Genomic DNA, 12,049 nt, shown 5'->3' on the forward strand with positions numbered 1-12,049 from the left:
AAGCCCATATTTCATTTTGGTTACCTGTCGTTTGTTAGTTTTATAGTTATATCTATATAGAATTGTATATGTATTATAGTCGACTACTGTCGTTGTTAGTTTTATAGTTGTATCTATATAGAATTGCATATGTATTAAAGTCGACTACTGTCGTTGTTAACCTGGAGTGCAATAGCAATTGTTTATGAACATAGTTTGTTATTTGTTTAACATTATTAGAATCACGCTGCTGCGAATATCTTTAGTTGTTTGTGTTATAACTATCTTAACAGATTTAGAATACTTAGTAATTTGATGATTCATAGCTTTAGAGCAGGTTTACATGTGTGCTTTTGTATATGATTCCCTTCTGTAGTTGTTAATTCTTATATTGATATAAATCGGCTTGGAAGCTTCTAGAACGTTTTCGTTTCGTCGGTAAGTTTCCTAATGTATTCTCTAGGTAAGGCTCTGTATGGCTCCACATTGGAGATCTGCATTGCCTTCAAAACGTTGCGCGTGTTGCCTACAATACGGCGTTGCAGAAGAAGGTATAGTTCATGCTGGGTAATTAGCATTCACGGTTTGATGGTTTTGCAGTCTCTGGTTTTATGGGTTATTGCAGCAGTGCTATCTTTACATTATATTGGTTATGCATTTATCTATGGTTTTACAGTCTTCTATACTCCAGGCTATATAGTAAAGCGTATGTTGCTTATAGTATAGCTCTCAGCTCCGAATGCACAAATGGCATTGCTGAGTGCTATATAATAATTGGGTATAATTGTGTTAGTTAATTATAGTGTTAATGTGATAGTGATATATAATAACGTATAATAATATTATAGTTCTCTGTAGTACGAAGATCTCGTAACATGGTTTTTAAGCCTTGGCTAGTGAATTTCATAGTTATTTCCATCTAGGGATATTCCAAATAGTTAGACAGTTGTTTTAATTTCTTATGGTTACAAGATTCTCGTACTTCGAGTTTGGTTAGTTGATAAAAGTAACATGCAGTAATAATAGTCGATAAAACATACGGACGTTCCGGTCGGATGTTACAGTACGACGTCCAGAATAGTAAGAAGGAATAAAATATACGAGCGTTACGGTCAGTGGTTACGGTCGGATGTTACACCAGAACGAGTGAAGCCGGAACCTCTGATTGGCGCTGTCAAAAGTAACTAGATTTCCGCACAGAACGGTTTCCGGACCATGAGTTTAGCGGCCCCAGTCACAGTAGTGGAAATGTTTTCTAGGTACCTTTATAGTCCTTGCTAATACGGCACGTAAGGGTTAAAACGAAAATGGCAAGGAATCGTCCTGCGAACTAGCCTATTTGCCCTTACGTACGAGACCCTGTTTATAAACAATAGGAACTTAAAGTTGAAATGGTGTATTCGACACTTTGAAACTTAGCGTAGAATCAGTTTTTCGGAACAAAGTGAGCGAAATGTCGTTGATAAGACTTAACCCACAATCGTGCGTCAGATTGGTTAGAATTTGTTACCACGGCAAAAGAGATTATTCCGCCGTTACCCAAAGTGAGGAATGTTCGGAAATTCCACAGTATCCACAAATTTACGATGTATCACCTAAAGGAAAAATAAAAACAAAGCATGAACGTTTTCACCAGGAAATTCAAAATCTAAACACAGTTGAGGAAAAATTGATGAAGATCAACATGCCTCGTTACTACGGTTGGCGATGTGTAAATGTGTGTGAATCGTCTATACCCTACAACGCGGAATTAATGGCCCAATATAGTACTAGAACACACATTGTTAAAGAACCAGGTCTGCCAAAATATTATGACCGCATTATCTCATCCGATAAATTGGACGCAGCGGTACAACAGGTTAAAAAACGGATCGAGGATGTTATTTTATTTGAACACATTAGTCACAAGTATGTATTGCCTCTGATCATATTATTAATCTTGATAAACATTCACTCTTGTGAATTTGTATAACGAATATTTTCAAGGAATACATGGCAATCATCTGGAGTGAAAACTTGAAAATGATAAATGGATGGATGAATGATGAGTAATAATACTGTACCGAAACATTGTCAAAAATTTATTAGTTCTTAATACGCCTAGAAAAGTTAGTTACATTCTATTGAAATTCAGATAATTCTAAAGTTGTGCAATAACGATTTCTTCACGAAGATGAGTGAGTGGGCTATAAAATCAGAATAGAATGTTCGGTAAAGGAAAAAAAAACCATTCTGGTAATTGAAGAGTCTGTTTGCACTACATCATTGATCTTTACAGGACATTTTAAACACACTAAATAATTATTTGTCTTGAATTTTTTGCAAAAATTACAGTGGGCGAACGATTATTTGCCAGAATTTTCATAAATGACCATATTCTATCATTATCCAAAACCACGTCCAAAGATCCGAACTATACTCTCTGTATCTGTTACACAGCAGAGATTGTGTTTCTGAAATATTCTATTCACACAAAAATTGCTGTGCCTAGGAAACTTATTCAGTATTTTTAATTTTGTCTTAATAATTCATGAGACACGAACATTTAGTATATGTAGCGTGTCCTGTAAAGGTTCGTTCTGTGGAGCCAATACACACAGTGTTTGGAAACTACCAGTAATTTTACTTGTATCAATGATGGTAAAGATAAATATAACAAAACCCCTACTACGTAGTAGAAATAAATCTGCATAAACTCCAACAACGCAAGCTGATGTATAAAAAATTTGCAACCAGATTTTATTATTGTAACGTTCAAAATGCTTAAACTCTGGTGCTGATTATAATATTTTTGGACTTATTTTGTTCACCAAAACAATCTGGAGATTTCCCGGTAAAAATGTTATTGAGAATATGTAAATTTGAACAACTGGTGAATTTGAAAAATTAACGACGGAGCCAGGAATCGAACCTGGAATCTAGCGATGCTTTACCGGAGACTTACTCCACTAGACCACCTAGCCGCCCTGACTCTGTTGTCATTAATTTCTCTCATAACCAGTGAGTTCAAATTTGTTTTCATGTGCCCGATTTGTATGAGTAAGAATTTCTTCTCTGCATGCACGATGTAAGGAGACTGTAGTGTGTAGATGTTTATGTTTACCCTTTTCAATCCTTTGCTTCCGATGAGAAGCCCGTAAGACGGCAATGCCGTCTAATAAATGAGATGCGGGTGTGCAAATCATTAATCTACGATAATCTATGCATCATCAATTTTGCATATCCGCATTTCAATATTAGACGATCCGCATTTCAATATTAGACAGTCATTGACTGTCTTACGAGCTTCGCACCAAGAAGCGTAAGATGCCAAAATGTAAACACACTTACAGACATTCTTACAAGTCGTGTCTTGAAGAGGAAGAATACTTTCTATATTCACTCATACTATCGCAGCACAAGAAAACAAATTTGAACTTACTGGTGATGAGAGGAATTAACGACATCAGAGTCAGGGCGGCTAGGTGGTCTAGTGGAGTAAGGCTCCGGTAAAGCATCGCTAGATACCAGGTTCGATTCCTGGCTCCGTAGTTAATTTTTCGAATTCACCGGTTTTTCAAAAATTATATACGTTTCACAAAATGAATATTGCCTCGTGATTAATATTAATATTGATGATGCATATCCGCATTTCAATATTAGACGATCCGCATTTCAATATTAGACAGTCATTGACTGTCTTACGAGCTTCGCACCAAGAAGCGTAAGATGCCAAAATGTAAACACACTTACAGACATTCTTACAAGTCGTGTCTTGAAGAGGAAGAATACTTTCTATATTCACTCATACTATCGCAGCACAAGAAAACAAATTTGAACTTACTGGTGATGAGAGGAATTAACGACATCAGAGTCAGGGCGGCTAGGTGGTCTAGTGGAGTAAGGCTCCGGTAAAGCATCGCTAGATACCAGGTTCGATTCCTGGCTCCGTCGTTAATTTTTCGAATTCACCAGTTTTTCAAAAATTATATACGTTTCACTAGTGGAGTAAGTCTCCGGTAAAGCATCGCTAGATTCCAGGTTCGATTCCTGGCTCCGTCGTTAATTTTTCAAATTCACCAGTTGTTCAAATTTACATATTCTCAACAAAATTCTCTCGTAGATTAATGATTTGCACACCCGCATCTCATTTATTAGACGGCATTGCCGTCTTACGGGCTTCTCATCGGAAGCAAAGGATTGAAAAGGGTAAACATAAACATCTACACACTACAGTCTCCTTACATCGTGCATGCAGAGAAGAAATTCTTACTCATACAAATCGGGCACATGAAAACAAATTTGAACTCACTGGTTATGAGAGAAATTAATGACAACAGAGTCAGGGCGGCTAGGTGGTCTAGTGGAGTAAGTCTCCGGTAAAGCATCGCTAGATTCCAGGTTCGATTCCTGGCTCCGTCGTTAATTTTTCAAATTCACCAGTTGTTCAAATTTACATATTCTCAACAAAATTCTCTCGTAGATTAATGATTTGCACACCCGCATCTCATTTATTAGACGGCATTGCCGTCTTACGGGCTTCTCATCGGAAGCAAAGGATTGAAAAGGGTAAACATAAACATCTACACACTACAGTCTCCTTACATCGTGCATGCAGAGAAGAAATTCTTACTCATACAAATCGGGCACATGAAAACAAATTTGAACTCACTGGTTATGAGAGAAATTAATGACAACAGAGTCAGGGCGGCTAGGTGGTCTAGTGGAGTAAGTCTCCGGTAAAGCATCGCTAGATTCCAGGTTCGATTCCTGGCTCCGTCGTTAATTTTTCAAATTCACCAGTTGTTCAAATTTACATATTCTCAACAAAATTCTCTCGTAGATTAATGATTTGCACACCCGCATCTCATTTATTAGACGGCATTGCCGTCTTACGGGCTTCTCATCGGAAGCAAAGGATTGAAAAGGGTAAATATAAACATCTACACACTACAGTCTCCTTATATCGTGCATGCAGAGAAGAAATTCTTACTCATAAAAATGTTATTATTTGTTATCTCTGTAGTGCACATAAATAGATCCATGTAAGTACAGTACAACACAGGTGTTTGTCTACGATTACATTTGCACGTTGAAACTGTACTGTAATGCAAGATTTCTTAGTTGTTTTTCAGATAATTTGTAGCGATCTTGTCTATGCTCAAAAGAGACCAAAAATATTAGAATTGAATAACAAACTGAGTTTTAGCATTTAGAATGGTTTATTTCCCAAATTTTTTTCAAATTAGCGATATCTTGGATAGTGTCACTTGAATTTGCTTAGAATCCTGCCTTTTACCAGGGTGGTGGTTTACTGGAAAAACTAGGAATAGTTAGGGAATTTTGTGGATTGAACAAAGTGAGAACAAAATCAGGTAATTACGTTTTTCCATCGAAAAATAAATTTTTTTCTTGGCTTTTTTCTCAATGATTTAAACGCTTCAGTTGTGTTTCACAAATTCAGCCAAACTTGCTTTTGGAAGTAATATTGTTAATTTTTTATGTTTACCTGCCCTTCTTATATATAAATATATTATATATATATTAATGCACCGTTGATTTCAAAAACTGTTTGACTTTTTGTAATTTTGGTGTTATGAGGTTAGGGAATACTGAAATTTTTGGCAGGACGAGTCAATGAATTTATTGTAGCAAAATCTTTCCTGATTACATATTAAAGATATTATCAATTTATTCCAGTCCACTATCATTTTTGCACATAACTCTGCTGGAAATTTTTGTGTCAATGTTTTTGTTACATTCAACATTACTCACTTAAACGTGGTATAGTTAGAATAAATCGTCATGTAATTCTGAAGCTCATGTTATTGGCTCATTTTATTGAAGTTTAAGAAGTTTTGAATATCTTTATAAAGGCAATAAAATAAGAACGATCTGTTGAATTTCATCGTCATTCATGATTTGCTGCAGGTTTAGTAATTCTAAAGTTGCAAAATAGCAAGATTCTTGACAACCATTATTTTGTCGTGGTTAAAATTTATGTTTAAACAACATTTTTTCTGAATAGGATAATACGATTCAACTTTGTGTCTAGGATTAGGTTTTTGCCCCTTATTTCGTACATAAAGTTATAATCTTCATTTCAAGTTTTGGCCTTCCTAGATAGCCTTACTTTACATTGCCTTATTTTAATCATCGCAGGTTTGTTTCCCCCCTAGTTTTATAAAGAACGTCATCACATAAGTGACCACCTTTGATTTTGTTCCAATTTTGATAAGTTGTAGAACATCAAAAATTACATAATATGTACGTAATATGTATCTTATGGGCTATAAATCTTGATTAAGGGGCAAAATCAGAAACATGACAACAAATCAAATCAAGGTGCATCACTCTGTCAAAACCACATTTTCTATTTCACGCATAGCATGACCGCCCAGTTTAAATGAACGAAACTGTATTCATCAGAATAAAATGTTATGCTGTACATGCCCAAGCGTTTTTTCAGAGCACTGCCATAGGGGCGTCGGCAACCCCTTTATCCCTAACTTGCGAGAGATAGTTTGTAATTTATTTTCACTGTGACTACGCAGCTGTGAATGGCTGCATGGCTGAAACACCAGCGCAGTTATTACTTTGTGAGTGTGTTGTGGTTTCAGACAGAATACAATAATTTTTTGTAATTGTTGTAAGATATAAATAACAAAAGAAGTTTGATCCATCGTGGTCTCAAACCGAAGTCTGCAGGTTTACACAGTAAAATATTATCTGACAAATGCATTACAATTTTACATAATCCAAATGAAAAGTTCATGACGATACATTCTATTTTTAAGGTTGTGCTTTGTAGCATTACCCATGTACCACTGGTATAATGCTTGTACTCGATGAGGCTGAAGTTTGTAACGTTGTTGTAATAATCAACGTTTTGGAAAATCGTTATTTCACAGTTGCAGAAATGTCTGAAATTCAGTAAATCATATTAAAGCAAAATGTATTAATATTTTGAAAACTTGACTGCTGCAAAGTCAATACGACTTTGCAAAATAGTAATTTTTCCCCCAAACATTTCGTTAGGTTGACTCAATTATAAAACGTTATGACTAAAATTTACATGTAACTTATTACATTATTTATTTGGTAAATTCAATAAAATATTTTTTTAAAATCATACAATAAATTACAAAAACGCGAATTATTAGATATACTAGATTAAAAATCGTATAAAGATTATATAGTTCACTTTATAATTTTTGGACTAGTGCATCTAATGATTCCTGCTTTTGTATTTATTTTTAATCCTTATTCTTATTCTATATCCACAATGTTTATATTTTCTCTTCGTTATTTATTCCGTGATTTTTTATATATTATATCAAATTCAAAAGATAAGTCATGTAATAAATTACACGTGAATTTAAGCTATAACTTTTTATGTTATCACATGATCATTTTCAGTAAGGTGAGTTTTTGTTGATGGGAATAGATGGTTCTTTTGAACTTCTCACTCCTCAGTTCATAGATGAACACCTGGTATGTGTATTGTGTATGTACGTGATCAATTTTACCTCTAAAAATATCTCTAGAGCAATTAAATGGATTTTGCTGATTTTTATATCAATCGACATGGGTTTCCTTAACTCGCAAAAAATTGAAATTTGTATCTTATCAGGAGTCCACCAATTCATGAGTTCGAATGAAGAATTTTAGAAAAATTTAATTTAATCAGTGGTTTGAGAACAAATCAACCAATTTCGATTTATGGGATCAATTAATGCTGCTCTACTTAACTTACAACTGATTAGATTTTGGATCTAATCGGTTTAGTAGTTTTTGAGTTATGTGAATGTTGGAATTTAAAGAAAGTTCCAACCATGATATCTCGGAAACGGATCACTAGATTTTTATAATTCTCAGCTTAACCGACATGGGTTTTTGTAACTGATTACATTTTGAGCACAATCAGTTAAGCTATTTTTGAGTTATTTACAAAAATCAATATTATCGTCCATCAATAACTTTAGAACAAATAGAACAATTCAGATGGCTCAATTTAACTAAGAATGTATTGGACCATTTTTTCCTGCATATCTTCTTCTTATATTTAAATCAATCATTAATATCTCTTCAGTTGAGATTCATGGGACAAGTTTGCTGGTAAAATTGAAATAAAACATCCTGTGCTTTTGGCACTCTGGTTGACGTGAATTTTTATGTATTGTCATTGTTTGCCAAGAAAGCTTTACAGTTAATGTATTTCGTTTCAGAAAATATAAAGAATTGGAATTGATCGATGCCGAGGATCACAAAGCAGCTGTTGATTCCATGGGTGACAAACTTGTCGGTCAGATTAACAGAATTATACTAGCTACCTTGTCATCAGAATCACCACATTTATTGGAAGCACAAGTCGATTACGAACCTCGTATCGAAGCTTTTTGGTGGTCGGGAGGAATGTGGCCTCCAAAATACATTGTAAACAGAAAAAAGAAAACTTATCTTGCGAAGTACGCTGAGGACCTAGTTGACCGACGTATCCAATACCATGGAACTCCTACTTTACAACTCAGGCATGAATTTCCACTGAATGAAATCGTCAGTTTGAGTGAATCTGAAAATCCGGACTTTATAGTCCCGGAATTCCGATATGACCCTCGAGTTATTGGCTACAATTTAAAGGAGTTTCATGGGACGAATATTCCTGGGTTTTGGCCTGGCGATAAAAACGAATTCGGTATCATGTCATATCACAGACGTGGTCACATTGATGCTCGAAAATCTTCCTTCAAGGATGAGAATGAAGCCTTGGATGTTCAAGCTGTATTTGCATCCTATAGTTGGCTTCTTTCACAAGCATGCTATCAAGGTAAACTAATCATTGCTAGTAATTCAAACGAACGTATCAAGTGTTTATTTATTGAATTGTTCATTTGTAAATATTACTCGGGTGAAAGCCCTTCTGTGTAGGTATAATTGAATTCAGAAGGAATAGTAAAAGAGAAGAAACCGTTCAAAAAATTTTCAACAATGTTATTTGTACTAGCGATGGTGATGGCGAATGAACAACACAAGCTAAGGCATGAAAAATTTAAGAAAACATTTCATAATCAGAATTTTCAAAAATGATTAAAATTTCGTGTTTAAGATCCAATAAGGTTTTTGAGCTAATTTTGCTCGCTGGCCAGGTACTCGCAAATTGTTTGAAAGCTTTGAAAAGCAAAATTTGATCTTTGCTTTTAAGATTTTCGCTAACCATATCAATTGCCTCATACTGCTGTTTAAGTTTAAATTTATTTTACCAAATTATACTCTCAGTAACACTAGGTTTTGCTTCTACATAAATCCAAGATTTGATATTCATTCTCCAGTTTTTCGGATTTTATTATAGTCAAAATATGAATGATACCTCTTTCACGGTTTTATGACAGCGTTATGAACTAACGTATTCGTATCAATTATTATTCGTATCATGGATTGAAACCAGTTATACTCAATATATTAACCAAATAAGTGAATAAATAAAAATACCCAGTCTTGTAGAGTATTTTATCGAATTGGTTTTTCTCTATATTTGCTCGCTTAATACATTCTCGCGATTAAAATGTTTCTTTCACCTACAATTTCATATCGAGTTTGCAGAAAAGAACAGTAGATCACTTTCCACTTCTATCAAGGTTTTGTTTTCCTATTTCATTCTTTACCTTGATCACCATTTTTACAATTTGGTAATATTCACCATCGAACTACTATTAGCAAATAACTGTCAGAAGTCCGGCGGTTCACACACGTTATGGTAACGCCGCAATGAAAATTGTCGCATAAACTCCGTTGTACCAAATTATGATATACAAGCATCGCATTCTTTGGTAGTATTACTGTAATACAATCTCATTTTCACAAAGAAATGACTCTGTTGTTCCACTCCAGTAAGCATGGATGTTCTTTGAAAAGTTCACGGACTCGTTATACAAAAAAGTCCAGCAATCGTATCACTTACATTTTCTGCTGTGGGTTTGTACCACAATTATATAAAATTGTTTCTCAGGGGAATTAAAGAGATATTGTGTTCAAAATATGAGATAGCAGAAGTGGATGTAGTCATTGAATATTTTGAAATCAAATAGACAGTCACAAACAAATTTTATTTTTGGATTTTGAATCTTCAAAATATGCAATGAATGTAATGCTCTACCATCATTTTTCGACTTTGAATAGATAGATAAAAACCGAAATATTCATAAGTTGTATCTTACCTTGATATGAATTGATTTCTTGCAGGTTTTTCCACATTCAATGACTTGACATATCCTCTAGTAACGCAAACTGTAATCTCAAATGGACAATTGTGGTCGTTTTATGCATACCAATTGAATACAACAGTGATGCATTCAGAGTATGCAGATGAAAACCCTAGGAGGAATTTATGTTGGAAAACAGGACCCTTGAAGTTGTTTGAGACGATCGCAGATGGAAAGCTTGTGGGATTCAATGATGATGTATTGAAAGAATTGATCAAGTTTTATGGAAATACACCGCAGAAACGGAATGGCGTTAATATGACGCCATATTTGGGTGATGATGAGAAAAGGGTCGCGGATATAAAAGATTCAGAGAAGAGAGAATGGCTTGAAAAACATTACAAACATATGGTCAGCAATAGGCCGAGACATAGGTGAGTCTCTTATTCTGTAATTTCAACATTTATTTCATGTTATGCAATACGATAATTGAGCGTGTATCGATATTACCGTTTGTTCTTAGTTACTAAAATTTATACATCTGCTTGTTTCTACTAGGCAAAGAGAAGAAATTGATTGGTGGGAACGAATTTACAAAATCTACTTCAACACAAGATTCATGGACAGTAAACGAAAACAGTGGGAATTTGGTAAAACGCATTCTAGCCGAAGATATGATGATCATGCACCTGAATACATACCAAAAGTTTTGAGGCCTGGTGGACCCAAGAGTAAAATTAAATTCAGAAAAACCTATTATCCTTGAAGGTGTGCTGAGAATGATCTTTGTTGGTTATTTTGTCACATGATGTAATATACGTTAGTAAGCCGAATAGTTTTGTACCTCATTCTGTATCCCAATTAAGATAAGAACATTTAAGAATGATACTAATATTGATAATGATAATGATAATAATAATCACTGCTAACATGCCACATTCGTAAGAGTGTGTTTCCAGTAGCTTGTATCTACAGATCAGTGGCTTGTACGGAAATCAAATTGATTCTGACACGTTCGATATCCCTAGACCATTTACGATTCACGGTGTTGGATGAGCACAGTTAGCACTGTCGGCTGTGCGCCGCAGACTCTTTGCTGCTCGGCCTGAGGCGCGCGACCGATTGTGCAAACGGTGCTCATCCAACGCCATGGGTCGTAAAATTTCTAAAGATATCAAATGTGTCAGAATCAATCTAAGTTACTGTACGAGATACGGAAGGGAATGGTCACCATCATTATGCGTCTTAAGATGTTCAATAGAAATACCAGAATTTGCATAACAGGTAAGGAAAATTGCAGAAAACTTTTCCCAGGTGTAACCAGCCTGATTTCAAACCTCAGGTTGCCGATTCGGCGTCCTACTGACCTCTGTAAAGCTGGACTCCCACTTGCTAAAAAAAAAATTGGAAAAAATCATAGATTAAAGAGCTACTTATGAGTTCTGCAATGTCGCAAACTGCGATTTTTGAACTCGTTTTTCTGTGAAAAAATCAATTTTGAAAAGTGGGGAAGGGCCCCCCCCGGTATATTTATATGCATAATTTTGCATATCCTGTTAGCTCCTAAATCGCTGAACATATTGCCATAAAAAAGAATTCGCTGCGATGAATATTAAGGCGATTTTTTTTTTTTGGCTTATCACCAAGGGTTGAAAATCAAAAATTGTTACCAGTGGTATTTAAAAGCTCTTGAATCACGCAACATGCTAGTACTCATAATTTTGACTTTTTTTTTTGTTCCCGTCGTGATAGGGCGTGTACATATCCATACGGGTTGTTTCTACGGCATTGTTTCCAACGTATATTAGTAGCTCCTAATTCTCACGTATAAAAATAATAAAATTTTTTTTTATTCGGGGGATACTTTCCGGTAAGCCCTCCCCCCCACTTTT

At 35.0% G+C, this 12,049-nt stretch overlaps 1 protein-coding gene across 1 annotated transcript; it reads left to right on the top strand.

Annotated features, from left to right (window-relative positions):
- The first annotated feature begins 1,257 nt into the window (after positions 1–1,257).
- LOC107218923 (39S ribosomal protein S30, mitochondrial) lies at positions 1,258–10,990 on the top strand. Its single transcript, XM_015656965.2, has 4 exons — positions 1,258–1,887; positions 8,187–8,785; positions 10,198–10,591; positions 10,716–10,990. Exons 1-4 carry the CDS (start codon positions 1,433–1,435, stop codon positions 10,921–10,923), a joined length of 1,656 nt encoding a protein of 551 aa, XP_015512451.2. The 5' UTR covers positions 1,258–1,432; the 3' UTR covers positions 10,924–10,990.
- Positions 10,991–12,049: the final 1,059 nt, after the last annotated feature.

The sequence above is a fragment of the Neodiprion lecontei genome, chromosome 2 (genome assembly GCF_021901455.1).
Source record: "Neodiprion lecontei isolate iyNeoLeco1 chromosome 2, iyNeoLeco1.1, whole genome shotgun sequence".
Classification (NCBI taxonomy): domain Eukaryota; kingdom Metazoa; phylum Arthropoda; class Insecta; order Hymenoptera; family Diprionidae; genus Neodiprion; species Neodiprion lecontei.